Source organism: Gymnoscopelus microlampas (assembly GCF_963454915.1).
Source record: "Gymnoscopelus microlampas genome assembly, chromosome: 5".
NCBI lineage: Eukaryota > Metazoa > Chordata > Actinopteri > Myctophiformes > Myctophidae > Gymnoscopelus > Gymnoscopelus microlampas.
In genome coordinates, this window is record NC_139942.1 from 33,997,102 (window position 1) to 34,017,094 (window position 19,993).

General features: G+C 42.7%; 1 protein-coding gene across 7 annotated transcripts in view; it reads right to left on the reverse strand.

Moving 5' to 3' along the window:
• The window catches only part of adgrl2b.1 (adhesion G protein-coupled receptor L2b, tandem duplicate 1), an 86,143-nt gene that overhangs the window by 13,080 nt on the left and 53,070 nt on the right, over positions 1–19,993 (reverse strand). For all 7 annotated transcript variants that reach the window (XM_084058696.1, XM_084058695.1, XM_084058700.1 and 4 more), the window contains exons 6-14: positions 15,940–16,230; positions 12,993–13,093; positions 12,536–12,721; positions 6,567–6,750; positions 4,723–4,845; positions 3,491–3,696; positions 2,703–2,876; positions 1,261–1,470; positions 703–923 (exon numbers count right to left, since the gene is read on the reverse strand). In XM_084058696.1, the coding sequence (XP_083914822.1) occupies positions 703–923; positions 1,261–1,470; positions 2,703–2,876; positions 3,491–3,696; positions 4,723–4,845; positions 6,567–6,750; positions 12,536–12,721; positions 12,993–13,093; positions 15,940–16,230 (1,696 nt within the window). The remainder of the gene's footprint in view (positions 1–702; positions 924–1,260; positions 1,471–2,702; positions 2,877–3,490; positions 3,697–4,722; positions 4,846–6,566; positions 6,751–12,535; positions 12,722–12,992; positions 13,094–15,939; positions 16,231–19,993) is intronic.

Here is a 19,993-nt window from a genome sequence, read left to right on the forward strand (position 1 = left end):
AACAGACCTTTCCAGCTTATTAAGTCCTCTCCTTGCCAAAACAAAGTTGTATCTCATCGATCAGAGACCAGCAGTGCTAGATAGATGATAGGCTACAGCAACAGAATAGCGATTCCTCCTGACCACGGGGAAGAAAACCTGACCTTGAGAGAGTTCTGGCCTGATGCCATGGGAAGTCAGAGCAGAGCCCAAACGCAGTGGTTGAGCGAGCTATGACTTCACGGTCTGCAAATGTCTACAAACGCAGCCTCTCTTGTATACCAAAGGCTCCTAACAGTAAACAATGTATTTTTGGACAGTTAAAAAAAAGAGTTGTGTCAGAACTATAGCAATAAAAAAGACAACTTTACTTAAATCGCAAACAATTCATGGAGCTTGCCGCTTGGATGACGGCCAGTGGAGAAGTAAAGTTTTAACTGACAAGCAGAGGGCAATTATTTTTACACTTTGAATACAAACCCAGTATGGCAATACAACTAGCCAGAGAATTCATTATGCTTTGCTCCCAGGCTTTTCTTTTAGCAGTGACAGGGTGTAAATTTGCCAGGAGGCGGAGGGAGTCTGCTCTCTGTGATATTACTCTCATTAGCACGTACATACATATCTGCTGGGGTCCTGTCTTGATAGGGAACAGGGAGACATGATGTTTATGAAATCTCACACAATAGAGGCTAAGGGCCTATCAAGTGAAGCAACACTTACGCCCGCTGTGTCCCATAGCTGCGGTAGTCAATAGCTGCAGAGATGCCCACCACCACGGCTGGGAAGAGATACCCAGAGACGTAGTAGTACTTTCTTCGGGAGAACTCACTCTCGAACACCTCAACCAGCATGAGGTAGAGCTGCACGCCCTCCAGACACATCCAGGCGAATGCGGCCAGGAAGCAGAAGTGGAGAACCCCGGCAATGATGGAGCACACCAGCTGTCAGGGAGGACATATGTACACGTTATACGTAAAGGTAAGCTATTGTTTTGCCCTCCAAGTCAGACCATTCATCAACAGCAGACAGCTGAAACCTTCCATCACTGCACAAATGGCGGTTAACCGTTTACACTCTATAAACTTCAATAGCAAAAATAACCAATCTAAGCTCACAAACGCATTATGTTGCACCACATTGTGAGCTTGTAGATTGGCTATTTTCACCAAATACTCGTTTTTTTCGCTGAATGCTCGCATATTTTTGCAGAATGCTCGCCTATTATGACATGCCCAGAATAGGGACGCTAGGGTTCATATGGTTAATGGTGGATGGTACCTTAGGTTCAGTCATGTTGATGCCCACAAGGAACACCAGCTCCCCAATGAAAAGGTTGAGGCAGAGGTTCTTGTGGATGGTGTTGCGGTCACTTTGGAGGCCTTTAAAGAAGCAGAAGGTGAAGAGGCTGATGGCCAGGCAAACCAGGGACACAGCGATGCCCATCCTTGTGATAACTGTCAGCAGAAGCTCATGAACACTCCCCTCGGCCTAGAGGACACACAGAGACATTGCATGGTCAACTTTAAATGGAAAATAAAAGGTGCTAAGTAATGGCATGAAAATGCTATTCATAATGGTTAACGCCATTTCAAATTCACATTGGCTGTTGCCAATGATGACATAAATCACCCAGGCTAAGCATTAAGTCCGCATAAACACCAACGTGCTGTAAAACATAGACTGTAATGATATTAAGAAAATTAGATTTCTCAGCTCTGCTTTGACTGCTCGGTCCTTAACCTAATCATGACTGACAACATCGAGTACTCACAGTGAACATGCATAGATCACATCATGTGGCCTACGTTGTGGCATGTCAAGTCATTAGCAAACTGTCACAAATAGCAGTGGCCATGTGATGTGACACCCACATGTGGGTTTTCACCACTGAGGGCAGACAGATCAGACAGTATGTGTGTCAAAACCTATGAAACAGAACATGTCAATCACGTGCAAAGAAAATAATAGACATGACCATATAGAATATCACTCAAGGATATGGCGGTCTGAAAGTAAGATAATTCCTTCTGTTTTATTTGTAATTTTATTGAGAGTGGGAGTTGTACTTTGGTTAGGTGTTGTGGATTGGTGTGAGGGTAAGCTTAGCCCCAGGGTCTGGTTTCAACCAGTGGTTAAGGTTGAGGTTAAGATAGATGACAGGGCCAGAGTTCAGGAGCTGGGACATATAATTACATGAACCACAAACTGATGCTACACATTTATTACTGGGTAGATGCTCGCTGCACATGATATTTATCATGTAATTGGATGGTAATTGCATTTCGCTAGCAAAGGGATCCTGCGCCACTTCTAAGTCGAGTGGAAATGCAAATTAGAGCTAAGGATATACTATTTCCCATGATTCCCAGAGACATATGTCTGTATGGAAGGCTATTAGTCACGGACCACAGGTAAAATGTAATTTATTTCCTATACTGGTATAATGCTCACTATCGTAGCCCTCAATCTCTGCCTCGCACTCGGCAAAAAAAGTGACAGCGCCGTCCTTCCGTCCCGCCTCCTCATACAATACCTCACTACTTTTCACAGCCCCCCAACAACGTGTTGTCCCGGCAACAATAATCACATTTTCGACTCTGGAATGCCACTCAAGTTCTTGCCATGTTTACGTACTGTACATACACGCACAATTGAGATGGAAGCAACGATATACAGATTAAAAAAACGTGCCACAGTATCAGCATAGGTCTCAGTCTTACCACGCTTCCGCGGTAGGCCATGAGGATGGCGAAGTTGGTCAGGTGACTGCAGGAGCAGGTGGTGTGGCTCTTGTTGGTGTCCAGAAGTTTACAGCCTTGAGTGGACCAGTACCCCATCATGCTTCGCTCAGAGTAGTTCCAGAACGAGCAGTTGGGATTGTGGTAGTGCTCCTTCTGCAAAGCACAGACACAGAACCGTTAGCACATGAACTGAATCCACATGTTGGAATTGCACACAAAGTGTATAACAGTCATTCTCAACCTTTTTAATTTCAAGGACTCACAGTTTGACATGCATTAGGCCACGGACCCCCATTTGATACAATTTGTATCTCTCTACACTGTAAAATCATCAATGTTAAATTAAATCTGAGAATGTACAAACGGGACTCTGCGATGCGCACACATTGTCTATCTGGCGTAAAATAGCACACGTTTCTAAAATGTCACTCGTGCGAAAGCTGGCGAGGGAGGTTGCTATGGGGATTTCCACGCACGCGCCAGAGAGAGACGATGTTGATTTAATTTGTTCAGTCCACTGGTCCATGTCTTTCATTAATACTAACTACTGCTCCATCACACAGTGACATGACATGGATAATCTGTCTCTCTGGACTGTGCTGCTATTATCCTACAATAGTGGGCTAATGCAGTAATTCCTATTATTGAAAAACTGGCATTTCTCCAGCTTTCGAGGCAAAAGGCTGTGCTGCCTCTTCAGTTCTTTAAACAGTGCAGAAATACACTGTGGTGGTCTGACTCTGGGGGCCCACTCAAGAGAAACTTACATCCAGGTGCTCCAAGGTGAAGATCACAGGGTCTGCCACGAACACGCGGCTGGACTCTTTGGTGATGGAGGCGGACAGGATGTGGGAGTTGACGGTCAGGGAAAGGTTGCGTCTGCCTGGTTCGCCCATCCCCCTCAGTGTGGCGTTCTCTGTACTGAGGAACTGGCCCAAGTGCTTGTAAAGCACAAACACCAGCTTCGCCACTCCTGTAAGCAAGCAGCAAGAAAAAGTCAGAGCACACGGGGAGACCTTGTCCCTTAAATATTTTATTTTTGGTCCAAAGTACAGCGGTAGGAAGAGATCTGCATTAAAACTATTTAACTTTGTTTAAGGGGGTTTTCCAAGTTGGCCATTTGGAAGGACAGGAAGAACAAGGTTGAGTGGCTGTGTTTATTTAACTCTGAATATGTGAAGAATTGGTAATTTTTTACGCTTTCAGTGTTAACCACTTAAGACCGGGAAAGCCTATATGTTGGTATACCTTTAAAAGCATCTGCGTCATTTTAGATGTTCCTATGTATATAGCAGCAGGAATGTTTTAAAAATGTTTGAACAAAAAATTTAAGTTTTTCTGAAAACTTAGGTTAGGATTTAGAAGACGTTTTTAAAATCGGCCTCAGTCTAAATGGGTTAGACCCTATATTCATTGTTGACCGTGGTCCATCTGAAGTCTGTAATTGGCTCCTCCTTTTTTCCCTCTACACCAAATATATTTGCTGAAAATAGTAGATGTACAAGTTCAAAATTTGTAGATCCTCTATTTTCACCAAATGTTGGCTTATTATGACATGCCCAGAATAGGGACGCCAGGGTTCATGTGGTTAAATAAATACACTTTTACTGAGTAGGAGGCTCTGTGTACAGTGGCGGCCACTTCACGACTCGCTTAGTAACATTTTTGTCACCAGTTTGTTTTTGTTTCATTTTGTTCTCTTGTCTCTTTTCTTTTTCTTTTCTTTTTGAGGTAATACGTTTTCTTTGTTTTGTTTATCGTGTCTATATTAAGTTTTGTTTCATGTTTCATTGTTTTTTTCATTCAACTTTGAAGTGCTTTTAAAATTCACTTACAATTCAGAGTTCAGACATAATTATATTATAAGTCTATTTACTTAAAAAATTGAAAAACAACGAATCAGTATCCTAAAAAAAAAAAGAAAAAAAAAAAGAGAGAATAGAGAATATATGACTGTAGTCATGGTGATGTGTAGCCGGGGCAGTTCCTCTGTTCTTACCATTCTTACTGTTGGCCTTTACTGTGTTGGAGGAAAGCTGAATAGACGCTCCGCCCTTGCTGGTCTGAGGAAACCTGAAGTCTTGCACCTGGCCGTCTGTGCTCAGTACATACACATCCAGCACTGAGAGCCAGAGAAAGAGAGGGGGAGAGGGAGAAAAAGAGTAGAGTACTGTAAAGAGAGGGGTGTTTTACGCTTCAGAAGCATTGCAGTGTGTTTAATGGAGCTCCAACATAAAGGTCAGACAGGGCGAAACAATAGACCTCCAGTGTACCAGCAATACAATCCAAATATACTGCCAATATCTCATCTTGTGCTATTTACTTAAAAACAACAGCAACAACAGAGCTCTTGGTCGCCTGTATTGTGAAATTCCCAAAACAAGAAGAGAAAAAAAGCGGGAGAAAGAAATGCGAGAAGAGAAAGCATGTACACAACACAATCTGCTGCAGCATGAATGTCAAATATTCATAGGATCAAAAATATAATTGGGCTTTTTACTTTTTTCTTCTCCCTGCGGGTTCAGATAACTCTGGGCCTGCCAAGCAAATCTCTGAAAAGCCTCCCAATTCCTGCAGCTCTGCTCCCCGGCATGCCAGCAGCCGGGTGGCGCTCCCTTTGATGTGTGAAATTACCAAGAGGTCAGGAGGACGCACGTATCAGCATGCTCCCTTCTGTCACAAACGGCCTCACCTCCTCAGATAGATGGCCTCTGACAGACGGAGATGAGGAATTGTTCTCCGAACGCCCCCTGCCCCCCTTTCTGCCTACCCCACCACCACCACCCCCCCTTCTCCCCCTCCCTCTTCTCTCCTCTTGCCCTTGACAGTCGCATAGCAGTGCCGTTTGGGCCTCGGCGGGCTACGTTGATTAGGAGCGAGGATCATTTTCACCCCCCACCCACCCAACTCATCAGTCTTGTCAGGCAGTCGCTAAGACTTAAGATGCGTGGGTGCTCATCTAGTAATGTAAAAAAGAGAGCGAGGGAGACTTGTACCTCCGTAGCTCCACTCGTTAATAATCTCTATTGTGCAAAAGATCCAGAGCCTGGCAACCTCATAAAAAGTGCCAGCATACAGTGATTAACTAGCATATATAGTGCATATTACATAACATATTAATCAGCGCTACGGCACTGACACAGCAGTGTGTCTTTATCAGCTTAGCTAACTATCATTTAATGGGAAAGGCTTGGAGAGAACAGATACAGCGCTGTGTAAACGGAACAATACTTTTCAATTGGTTTCTTTGTTTTTTCCCCCGAGGTCTGGACAGTTCATCTTCCAGCACATATTCAATAGGAATACTTAACTATGCAAGGAATAGATTAGAAATCAATGAAGTATACGGAAAAAAAGGGTGAGCGGGAGATCATAACCATGGCAACAAAAAGGCAGAAATGTGACTGTTCGCTGTAAAATGCTGCCTTAAATGAATGAGATCACGTTGCTAATAAACTGCCCATGAGGACACATTAGCTGGCTCACGTTGAGCGATACATTGAATCTCCGGCTGTGACTTCAGCTGAGTTTGGTCCTTTGAAAAAAATAAAAAACACCTTTCCCTCTCCTTGAAGAAAAGCTGTCCTGGTTCTTTATCGGCGTCTAGAATGAATAAGCCCACAGACCAGTGCCTAGGGGGCTTTCACAGTAGGCTTAAGCAGAATGGCTTTTGAATGTTAACTTACTCCCTCCCACATAACCAACCACAGTAAAAAAAGAGACAACTAGAACTCAATGTCAAAGCTATTTCCCAAAAACACAGGCGATGCCCCAAAATAAGGCCTATAGCAACTGTATCTTTCTGTTTTTCTTTGCTTTATATTTGATCGAAGGGGAACTTACTGATGTTCTCTGCGGGTACTTTCACTACAGCTGGCTCGATCAGGTTGTCTGCAAGGACAAACGCCCCTTCCTCCAAGGTATCCAGTAACATGGTGGCAGCATGTGTTTGCTCTGTGGAATTCATGTCTTCCCAGGATTTAAGGGCTTCTGGCCTCAGGAGGTTGTCGACAGTGTCCACGATTGCCTGTATCCATGGAGACAAGAGAAATGTCAACGCATTGTTTTTTTTTCTCCCCTGTTCATAAAAATATTGTGATGCACTCTGTAAAACGTTTTGGTGAAGGGTGCAAAATAGACACACCATTTTCCAATTTTACAATTTTACAATGGGAATGGGCTGCAAATTATATTTACACCATGCAAGATGAACAACGACAACAATTTGAAATTAAAAATGGAATTTAAGGAGAATATAAATTATTCTCATATTTTTTTATTCTCATTGAAAGACCTGGACCTTTTTTATTTATTTTTTGAACGATGAAGCAAACATGTACTAAGGGAAGGAGAAACAAACCAATAGTCTTTTTCCATCCAGAATGGAGCCACCTACAATGAAATTATTAGCATATTCATACTTCCTGTTCTTGAGGTAACAATTTTCCAAAGAACAATTATCTTCCCTAACAATAGTCTTTATTCCACAACAGGATCTTCCCATAATGGTTGTGGCATACTGTTTTCCTGGGGAGGGGAGGGGGCATTATCTATGTCTGAGCAGCAGTCTGAGTCAAGATGGGGATAATTCTGCTTGTTTTCAAAGGCAATCCTTTCATTTCCTGGTTTCTGATAAGCAGTAAGTAAGCAAAACATTCCAGTATAAAACCCATACAAGGAAAGTATGATATGCTGATAAAACAAGAGTTTCCTTTGACCCAGTGAGGGTGGGTTCATGGCATCTGTCTGGCATAGCATGCCCACAGTAGTACTGACGTACTATATACCCTGGTGAAAGAGACAGCAGTAAAATGACATCACACCCATGCCAGCCCAAGGTGCGATAAATCAGAGTGACAATTTAACCATAGGTGCCATTAACCACAGCAAGGCCCTTCGCAATAATGGTAATTAACCACAGCAAGGCCTTGAGCTCACTGTATCAATTAGTCACAGCTGTGATTATCCAAAACACCAATTGACCATAGGAGGAATTAAACGTTTGCCTGGAATAACGAGGATGGGGATCAACCAAAGTCACAACCAATCTATGATTTACCACAACATTTAACCACTCAGCTCACATTAACCACAGCTACGAGGACTGGATCCAGACACGAGCCCGTCAGTGTGTGTATTCATAGACCTGGACAGAGCAGAAGAATGAATCTCTACAGTCCAGACCATGCGGGTGGGAGGGAGCTTGAGAGCTATGACTATGATGGGAGAGGGGGGACGACGCTGAGCCAGCCAGTGTAGCGTTGATTACAGGGCCAGAGCCATTACTCCCAGACAGAAACTAAATGGCGCCCCCCCCCCACCCGCCTGGGGGAGCCATCTTTGCACAGCACACGCGCAATCCAAAAGGAAAAGGGAGAGAAAAAAGACTCCCCTGTCTCTAATTTGCGTCGTGCAGAAAGAACGTGTGTTCTGATCAAATCCTCTTTAATTCTTGGGCCTGGGTGGAGGTCACACCACTCTACAAATCACAGGGGTGTTACCAGAGGAGCTCCTACGGCTGGCTAGCTGCAGGAATGCATGGTGCGGTGAGCGCTGCGGTAAGAGCTCGGAATGAGCAGGCTCACGAGCACTTGGGTGGCGCTGGCTCCATGAGCACCGGCACATGATGTATGGTGATGTAAAAGACAAGACCGTTCTAAATCAACTGGGGGGGGGGGGGGGGTGGTAAAGGGGTTTGGTGGGGGTCCCCTAATTCTCACAGGAAAATAAGATGTCAGTACACACAAAAAGCCCTAAAACTCATGGTGAACCCCCACCAGACACCATGGAACACAAAATCTGATAGACGCGGTTTAATTCCGTGCAAGGCAGCACTTTATTATGTTTACACCACAGTCACATTGTCTTTCGGCAGAATGAGCTCATCGCAATAAAACTGCCACGGCAGAGGACAGGAAAGTGGTGAAAAAGGAATGCGAATCTGATTGGAATTAGAACACATTAATGGAATCTGAAATTAATCCCTCAGATGAAAGAGAAAAACAAAGGGGGGAAAAGATACATTTTTGCCAAGGAGTGAGCAAGCGGGAACAAGGAAGATTATGAATCGTAAAAATAAAAAAATGTAAGCAAGTGAAAACTCGGTCCACTGCCACTTTGATCACACTTCTGGTTGACAGGGAGGTGCAATTATGACCGTGGGAAGGCAATTACTCATACAACACACAAAGAGCAGACAGGAGAAATGAGGGAGGTATAGTGTGTGGGGGGAGGAAGACAGAAGGAGAGGGAAACGAAGGAATGGAGAGAGAAAGGTATTTCAGGAAAAAAAAGATGCCGTGTGGGGGCTACGTATCATGAAAGAAAAGACAGGGTTGCACGCCACAGATACACAGACAAGTGGAGGCATCATCCATGGTTTGGGGAAATGGGCAGACTGACAGGCTGATTGACAGCATTATGTACACAGCAAGATCCTCAGTGTTAATTTAAAGGACCATACCAGCGTCAATATGTGTAATTGTCTAGTCAAGTGGGTTTCAAACATTTTGTCCTCAAGGCACGCCAAAGGGCAAGTCAGAATCACACCTGTGATGAACACAGGCGGATATGAACACAGGCACACCTGTGTTCATATCCATGTAATATAGCCTCTACAACACGTGTTATCACTCTGTAAACATTTATTATTTTTCACTAATGGCAAATAAAGTTTAACCACTTAACCCTATTTTCTACTTTCACAAATATATATATATATATATATATATATATATATATATATATATATATATATATATATATATATATATATATATATATATATATATATATATGTATATAGTTAAAATAGCAAATATTGAACTTGTTGATCTGTTTTTTTTTAATCTTTTTTAATTTAAAATGTTTATAAATAAATACAATTTCACCTATAATGAAATAATAGGGACTCCAGATTGAAAGTGGTTAAAATATATATTGTTTAAGGTATAGAAGATATAGAAATGACAAATAAATAAATACAAATAAAAAACAATTCCTAAGTTTGTGTATAGTTGTAAACTGGATATTGCAATAATAATCCCCAAAAAATAAAAACATCCCAAGGCACACCTGTACTGAAGAGTTATGTTGATCAAAACATTGAATGGGCAATAAACTAAAGAACGTGGAGCATATTACCAGTGTGAACTCTCTTATTTTACACCTGGACTTGACTCATGACACACCAGCGTGCCTTAGTACAGATTGGGAACCTCTGGTGTAGTTAAATCGCTATAAAGTATATTGTAAATAGTCCATTTCACCATTAATGGCTTAATCTTTTGATTTTTGTTTATTTATATTTTCTCTATAGTCAAGCGTTACCAAACTTGGCTGAATAATTGAGTCAATTTCATTTCAAAGTCAAGGACCTTTTGACATTCTTTCATAAATCAAACCTTTTTGGGTTAGACTTGTCAAAACAATCTGCGCTTTAAAACACAGTATGTCAAAACACATCTCTAATGTAACTGACATACCATAAAGCTCACTGTGTTGTGTTATCTATCTCAAGTAGGGATGTCCGATATTATCGGCCTCCCGATATTATCAGCAGATATTAGCATAAAAATTGATATCGGGAAAATATCGGTATCGGTTTTTGATTATTTATTTTTTTTGCTTTATAAATAAGTTACAGTAGTTCTTACTGTATATGGTGTGTGTGATATGAAATTTGAGCTTACCCTAATCACAATAATCCCGCATATATCGGTATCGGTTGATATCGGTATCGGTAATTAAGAGTTGGACAATATCGGTATATCGGTTATCGGTAAAAAAGCCAATATCGGACAACCCTAATCTCAAGCAAGTTACACACTCCTGAATGTTTTTTTTTGTTCATCATTGCATACTGAAATGAATGGAATCCAATGAAGTCCTTGAAAATCAAACAATCTACGGTATGCTTCTTTTTTTTTTTGGGGGGGGGGGGGGGGGGGGGGGCGGCGTACGGTAATTATTAACATTCCCAGAGTTATACTGACACTGAGGATTTTACTGTGTCGGTAGTGATTCAGGTATAGAAGGAACCGTGCCTCTGCTTGTACAAACAGGTCACCAAGGCACAAGGCAACACAAACAAAAATACACTCACAGACAATGACACATGCTGCTTGGTAAGCAGTGAGGACGAGGGGATTAAAGCAGCTTATGAACCTATTACTTATACCTTCATATACGCCCTGCAAGTCTTCTCTCTTTTTTGAAGCTTTTCCCACACAAAAGACGAAGAATAACAGTCAGCCGTTAGGGAGCAAAGAGGTTGCAAGGAAAGAGATTACAAGGGCCATTATATCACGCGACTTACCACACATCCAGGAGAATTAGAAATAGCAGGAAAAGGTTCCTACATGAGGTCTATGAAATATGATCCTCAAATATTGTGGCAGCACTAAATGTGTTTGAATGCTTCATATGCATACAGGTTATAAAATGGAGGGCGTTAGGGCTGGGAGATGCACGGTGCTGTGGATGAAAAATGCTGAGACTAGATTTCTATGCTCTGCATTAGTGATGCTTTAAAACACATTTGAGGCGATAAACAAAGCTCGATTGGGTCATTTGTATTTCATGGCATGGAGACGCGAACATTGTGCCAGCTCTGGTTGTTTTGCATCCCAGAATATGCTGCGTTCTTCTAGGTGAGTCAAGGTTGGCGAGGAGCACAAAAACAGTATAGTAGCAAAATAAAAAAAAGAAATCACATAAAATTGTTTTCTTCCACAACCAAAATCTGGTTTTGGCTAGCAACTCACTCACAACAGCAACCCACAGGGAACCCACTCGTTTTTTCTGAACCGAGACAAGTTGGAACAACAGCTCCTATGGGCTCTGGGCAGCGCTACTTCCTTCCTTGTCCAGTGGTGAAAACTAAAGCCTGATTTATATTATGTCGTACAACAATGTTGCGGACGGTGTGCGAAGCCATTGTACGGCAGAGTATGAATGCTTTACACGCAACAGTGGAACGTTTGGGAAATCCTGTTTGACAACAGCCAATCACATGATGGTGTTTCTATGCCTGCCTATAAATGTAACAGTATTGGCAGTTCATCTAAGCAATCAGTTAGCTCTTACTGTATGTGCAAACAGTGGCACAACAATACAGGTTTACAAAGCGGATTGACAGCGGGGTGTCAATTGGAAGGGAGAAGCGCTGGTTCTCTCAGCCATCCAAGCCCATTCAATGAATTTAGATTTCCCCGGACATATCAGTGGGGAGATACTTCTGATTGACTAGCTATGCGAGACTACATTCAACCTGGCATCCCTATTTTGTCAAAAATGGCAAAATCTTTCAAAAAAGCTCACAATGTGTTGCGAATTGATGTGTGGTCCTATCCATGGAAAAGTATGGGAACCCCTGGGCTAGCTTTCTGAACACACACATTATATTTTTCTCAACTTGTTTACATCAGGAAAAAAACAACTGTTAAGAAAGCATGAATGACAATCACGATTCAAGTATCACTTAAGTCTTAGGCTTGCTCATTTCTCTCAGAAAAGCTCCAGGGGAGGGCAGCTCTATGCCTGCCAAGACTGAAGTTATTCTTTGTGTTGGCGGGGGGCTCATGGCCATTAGCTACGTTAAGTTCCGAACTGCCAGGCGAGGCAGTGATTCTAAAGCCAGTAATTACCAAAGAGCTGGAGAGGTATGTGTGCGTGTGTGTGTGTGCGTGTGTGCCATGTGCCTGTGTAGCAGTAGGGGTCCTTCCAATGAATGTCCTGACCACTGTTGTGTCATAGGTGGAGCCGAGTTAAATGAGAGTCCACAATTAGAGCAAATGTAGTTTGGGCCGTACCTTGTTGAAGCTGCGTCCAGCTGAGTCCTTCTCACTCGGTCTGAGCTCCTGCAGCTGAGCGTCCAGGATGTCTACCAGTTGCTCCATCAGACGCACAGAGGAGCTGACGTCGCCAGCAAACACCGGGCCCTGCGTGTGCCGTGCCAACTCGTTGGCTAAATTAGCAGCGTTTTCACCACTTCGGATCTAGGGGAACAACAATCAGCCTATCAAGAAGAGGGTCAAAGGAACAGGCCAAATATGATAGACGTTCATAGTGTGGAGGCGGTATGTAACGCATCTCTGTACTGTTATAATCGATGGCTTGGGTGAACTTGCTCACAGTCCGAGTGACTGCAAACACTGATGTCACGTGAGTTCAATAATAAGAGAACACCTCAGTGAACGGACCCTAGTGAACCCTCAGCAGGAGGGTGGTGAGCAGAGATTTTCCAGAATGGACACATATCTGTTTCACCTTTTGTGCGACTTGAGTCACCCAGTGGGAGGTACAGTTGCTGAGGTCTGGCCCTCTGGAGCACCAAGTCCCAGCCACGGTGCAGAGGAAGGAGGCGATGCCTGCAGTACGACAAAACAAACACATCAGTTGGAGGGAAGTCAAAGGATTTCTGTGATACACTTCTTTCCGCTGATCCTCCATTCATCCAGGCCCTCTAGAGCGCAGCGATAACTGGCGAGCAGCACAAACTATTTAAAAGCCAGTGTAAAGCCTGTCAGCTTTGCAGCGTCTTAGAAAGAATGGAGAAAATTCCACCATACAGGGAATTCTAAAGGACATACAGTAGCTTGTTGTACGCACTGTAGTTCTTGGTAATTGACAGTTATTATACCTAGTTGGTCAATTTCTATACTGTAAATAGATACCTTTCAGATGTATAGAAATATTACCTGTCCACCATATCATATACATATAGGCACATCCCCCAACAGTCAAAACATTGTCTCTTTGTTGCTTTTATCCTGCTGTAGCCCTCCTGTATGTTATGACAGCCTTGTCAGTCTCTGTGATGGGGTTTTAAAAGGTAAAACACATCAGATTCAGACACCATTGTCAAATCAAACGTGGTAATGACCATTGGTGCCATGTCTTAGCCCCTGGGAAATCCTTTCTGTTGTCATATTTCTTGATTTCATCTGCCTGCTGGTTTTGAGTCCCGACATACCACATTGTGAGAAGAGATTTTGTGGGCAACCGATGCGCAAAGTCTAAGATTTCACCAGATTAGGCTTGCTGACTGTTTTCGCTGACATTAGAATGTTTTAATACAACTAGCTTCACAGCAGTACAGTTACTGTATATTAATTAGGACCAGGCGTTAAATTGGGTTGGAATGATTCAGAACAGAGGTTGAAGGAAAAACGAAAAACAATAAATATTTGACCACAAAGGTTTACATAAACTTAAACCGTTTCCGCTGTCACTGCATCAAAGAAAAATGTAAGTGCCAGAATGCTCCTTTCTGTCTCTATGCCCGGGGGGCCATGCACAGTGTGTTGGTTTTTAATTGTTTACAATGTAAACATGTGCTAGACGCATGTCTATAACATTGCATTGTGTCACGCTGCTGGTGAAACAACCATCGTGTATTTTCCCAATTATTACTACATTAAGAGCGTACACTAATTCAATGAATAAATATAATCTATTGTTAATTTATATTAATACAAATATGTTTACAAGACAAATACATACACACATCACCTGTACAGCAAATCTTACTTTTTATTTCTTATTTTAATTAAAGCTGCACTATGTAACTTTCCTCTTCTACCCCGGATTTGAACCCGGTCTCCTGCGCGAGTCCTGCATTTTTTACCATTGAACTAATAGAGCCTGCCTGCTTGCTCAGGGGATGAATTGAATCTTCGTGTCAGATCCTGCATCTAAGGGAACTACGTTTAGGGAGACTTTTATTTCATATTTGGGTTTGATATTGCACATACCGTAGCTGTTCTCATATACTAGCTGAAAACATTCATAAATCATCATCACTATGGTTACTGAGAAATGTCCACTGGAATTTTGTTAGCATTTTGTATCAGTGCTAAAGGAAATGAAAAACAAATAGTGATTCATAACTGAATCACTTCTTTACCTCATCCTAACTTACTGCCTATTCACACAACCCTGACCTCCTCTCCCAGGGTAAGTAACAGTAAACATTATTTTCTCTATTGTGTAAACCATCAAACGTGACTTGCTTTCTAGCCTTGACAAGGATGAGGCCGCACAGCCCTTAGCCACGATGCAAAAGTTTATTAAAAAACAACGTTTCCACAATACAGTCTTCCTCAGGGTTTAATGTTTTGCTTTCTAGCCTCACATAAATGACAAATGAAGGTCTGCTACTACTACTGCTGAAATGTGTCTGGCACAGGAACCTAAAAACGATGATTTTTATATGTTGAAAAATATACTGTAAATTGTTGACGATTAGTCTACATTAATTCAGCTACAACATTTAGACATTTAGAAAACAACCACTGTCCTAGGATGAGGTTATGCTAATTGTCACTACATTAGGAACTAGAAAAGTGTGCTCCTCGGATAAATTTAATCCGGCCTGGTCTCCGCCAGGCCAGGTTGCCTACCCAGGGGCTGCAAACTTTGGAAGGCAGTCATAGCCACTTGGAATGGGATCTGAAAAATCTAACTTATACACCGTGATCATATGACACCAGAGATAATGTGTACCGGTTTGGACAAAATCTGTAGGAGTAGTAGCAAAAAGTGTGTTTTGAGAACACAAAATGATGGAAAATTTAATCTGGCACAAGTGGCCGGGGCATATATGGCGAGTGAGAATCCAAGAAATCCAGGAGAAAATGATTTTTATTGTATGAGCTACGGTTCAAGAGTCATTGGCCAAAACGTTAAGTGGGCTGTTGTAGCGGCAGCATGAGGCCAATGTGAAAGATTCAGGGTGGTCATAGTCAAAATCATAGCCAATCGGAATGGAAGATGAGAAATCTGACAGATACGTCTCGGCCACGCCTTCGGCCTGGCGGAGACAATTAAGTTCCTCTAGTTCGACTGCTAACGAGTGGGACAAAAAAAATGCAAAAAAGGGGAGGGGGGGTCACCTCAAGTTGCACTTTGTCTTACGTAAGCATACTGGATATCTCCCAATAACAGCAGCACTGCATCTCTATAAAAATATCACTCCACTTTATTTGCCTTATTATACCTGTAACCTAGCAATGGCTATCAGCTGTCAGAATCCCCCCCCCTACACACGCACGCACACACACACACACACACACACACACACACACACACACACACACACACACACACACACACACACACACACACACACACACACACACACACACACACACACACACACACACACACACACACACACACACACACACACACACAGCGTGTATTTGAGGCCTACCTCTGGTCCCTTTAGGACAGGGTCTATCCACGGTGGATCCAGTGTGTGTCTGAGGCCAGTCAATGGTCCTCCTCCTGGTGGGCTCGCAGAAACGCCTGGGCGTAGGGGGCAGCTCTGGGACCGTGGGTCCTGCGGTGCCGAAACCACGAGTGTCCTCGAACGGGTCTCTCCCATCCCTGGGGTCGGCTGCCGACGCAGTAGCGTTAGCCTGCCCCTTCACCGTCGACCCGGTGGTGGTGATCACAGCGGTGGTCTCGGTTATAGACGACACAGAGAAGTCTTCAGTTGGCACTGCAGCGGGGTGGGTGTGGAGAGGAGGAGAGGAGGAGAGGAGGAGCAGGTTAGAGCTGGAGTCGAGGAAAAAAATAAAAGGCCTTGCCTGGAGCCCCCACCATCATGTCTGTCAGTGTGGGGATTTTAATTGTTTGGCGCGCCACCGTTTGCAGGTATATCTCTGAGTTAGAGCTGCCCATTATTCTTGGAAATAAAAAGCTTAGTGCAGCACTCAACCATAACTCCACCTCCATTCTGCTCCCGCACAGCACAAAATCGAGGCAAACCTGCAAACACCACACTATCTCAGCTATTTTTACTTTACTTAAGCCCGCAAATAAGGGAGGGACAGGTGCTGGAATGTCCTTTTGCATGGGAGTGATTTCTTATCCAGAGAGTCTCTACCTTGGGCTGATTAAATGTCAACAGGGAAGACAAAGCCTGCCGTCCTTTACTTTTTTCTTTCTCTCCTGCCTGTTTCATCTCTCTCACTTTGATAAAGCGGCCATGAGGAAAACAGAACTGCAGCGCCTCGGGCAAAAGCCATACATCAGCAATAATGCGATTCCACTGTATTCAATGCACGGCTACCCTATAGAGTGGGGTCTGTGTGTGTGTGTGTGTGAGCAGGCGCATGCGCAGGTGTGTATGCTCTGCCAAAGGAGTGTTCCTACACATGTATGTTCCCATCACTGTGTGTGTGCAGATGGATATCTGCTGTAGAGAGCCTGAAGACGGCCAGGAAACGAGAAAACATGCAGGAATAGGAAATCTATCAATTTAATACAGTATATGAATAGCCAAATATAAATGAAAACAAGAACACACAATAAATGCTTGTGTCCGTGCGCGCGTGCATGTGTATGTCAAAGACAGTGTGTGTAGGGTTGTCTCCTGCATGACTGATCATACGTTAAAACCACCACAGTCACCCGATCATTTGTCAAGATAAAAGCAGCTTCCCACACTGAGGCCTGCCTTTGTGAAAAGAACCCGTGGTGCTGTCTTCAGGACCCCTGGGTGCCTCTAGGGAAAATGCAATATCATGCTATCTGACACCCCATCATCAGACACATATCTCCATTTCCTGAGATGAATGGTGACAAAGCCTGCATTTAGCGTCTGGAGCTAATCATCCAATCAGAGGAGTCTTTGTTTTTTTCAATTGAAATGTCTTCGCTCACTGCAGACCCCTGATCTCTTGGGTGTGTGGTCAGATACTCACACCAAATCAACAAAAATACATAAGGGCCACATATAGACTAACTGTTGTAGCATACACTAGCTGTTCTCAAAGTGGGGTCTGGGGACCTCCATGGGTCCTTGGGGGGATCCGCAGAAAGTGAAGTGAATATAGCATAAAAATCTGTGTAACCACTTTTTGAAAATAGCCTACAGCCTTCTACAAGCTCACCAGTACGTATATTTTCAAAAGATTTGGAAAAGAATGTGGACAATTTTGACACAAATCTTGTATGGGGGTCCCCGGCACAAAATATTTTCAGATGGGGGCCCGCCAGCGGCCCACTACATATTAATTTGAAGATCCTTGACATGAAAATGTTTGAGAACCACAGGAATGTCACACCACTGATATTAACTAATATATGTTAAAGAAAAACAAGAATGACAGTCATATTATACCAGCTTGTGCCAAGATAAAACCCTTGAGATGTAATGTCATGAATATTGCATCTAACTAATAAACATTACCAAAAAGATCTATATATATTAAACTCAAGAGTTAAATTAAGATGCCTTTCATATCTAAAGCTCACTAGTGGATTTATTCATGCACTCTTACATGCACAAACAATCCAACATCTAACTGTAAACATAAACAAAAATGACTTACAACTACTAGGCTTCTAATAAAAAAGTGCAGTATTAAATAACATATTCAACTCCTTTGAACACTGTGTCAGAGACATACAGAGTTTCTAATTATCTAATAATTGAACTAGGCTATTGCATCAGACAGACCGCTGAAAACGTCGTCAGATGGGGAGGGGTGCTCTCGGTAAACTGTGTTGTTTGGGCCATTCATCAAACAAATAAACCAAATAAATGTAGCACCGGCAGTTGTGATCCCATAGCCTGAGAGGACGTTCTGGTGAACGTGTTGCGCTGTGACGATGCATCGAATTCTGTGACCGGAGCTCTTACGCCCGTTCAGATTATGGGAAGGCATTGCGGCGGACTCCCCATTGGCTTAAAGAACAGCCAATGAGGATAAAGTCCTGAAACTTTCACTAGTGCGGTGACTGAATATAGACCAGCTTGCTCCACAAGCTGATAAAAAGCATCTAATAACACTCTGCCTGCTGTGTGGTTGTGTGACGTACGGTGTCACACACTGACCTTCTCCTCTGGAGTCCTGGGTAATTAGCCGACACTTATTCACTTATTGCATATCTGTACCCCAGTCAATCATTCACATGTTCCTTCCTAGGCAGCATGGCAGCAAATATGACAGGTCACGTGAGCTCTGTAATTGTTTTCAACATTTGACGTGAAGAGGTAATGTCTCAGCCATGAGCTTATTGTTATCATGATTGTCAGAATTGCCAACTAGGGCTGATTCTAGATTTCCAGCTTTCCTTTCAACACTAATATGAAGCTGTCTCAAAAGGAGCACCGTAATTATGTAAATGGTTTCATAGTGCTGATCTAGACTTATCGTTTTCTGTATTACCTGCCTATATGGTAAACATAGGCCATCAGCTATGTATTGATAACGAGGCTATGCCAGCCGATAAGGGCATACCAGTCTTCCTGTTCTCTAAGACAGTGGTTCTTAAAGTGGAGTCCGGGGACCCCAGGGGTCCTTGGGGTGGTTCCAGGGGTCCTTGAGGGGGTTCCAAGGGGTCCCCAGAAAAACACCACTATATACAAAATGACATTGAATATTTGAAAATAGCCGATCTACAAGCTCACAACGCGTCACACCACCACACATTGTGTGTATGCTATTTTCAATCTCAAAAACTGTTAACAACACAAATCTTGTATTGGGGTCGCTGGCACAAAATATTTTCAGATGGGGGTCCGCGGCCAAATACACTTTAATTTGGGGGTAAGTTTGAGAGCCACAGCTCTAAGATGTCGGAATAGCTATCGGCCTTGAAAATGTGTCATAGTGCTGACACTTGACTATACGTCTCAAACCCATCTGTGAGCTACTGTATATGGGTCATTTTGGTGGCATCTCAATTCCTAGTTATGAACAAACTGCTGTCCCTCTGTGTATCTGGAGCATACAGTATGCCCTCAAATGGAATTTAGGGAGAAACAAAGGTGGATTAGAACAGGTTAAAGCATGCTTACTATTAAATGTGTGCTTGAAATGTGATATTATGCATTTAACCAGTTAACCCCTATATTTAATAAAAAAGAGTTGCAACTGTACTTCAACCGTGTTTTTCCTCCTACACCAAATTTCTTTGCCAAAAATAACCGATCTACAACTGCACAACGCGTCGCATTGTGACGCGATGTTACCCAGAATAGGGATGCTGGGGCTCAAGTGGTTAAAGTAACTTAATTTAATAAAATTATGGAGAAAAAAACATTATAATTACACCAGATAACTAGAATAAAACATATTTATCAACAAATTAGAAGGCGCAAGTAGAATCACAGTGCCATACAGAAAGAGAAAACTAAAAATAACAATACTACAAAAAACAGCAATTAAAAAAAACTGATTGTAATTATGCCTAATGAAAGAAATAATATTGGCCTAATTAGAAAACTTTTATATAATTACAATATTATTTAG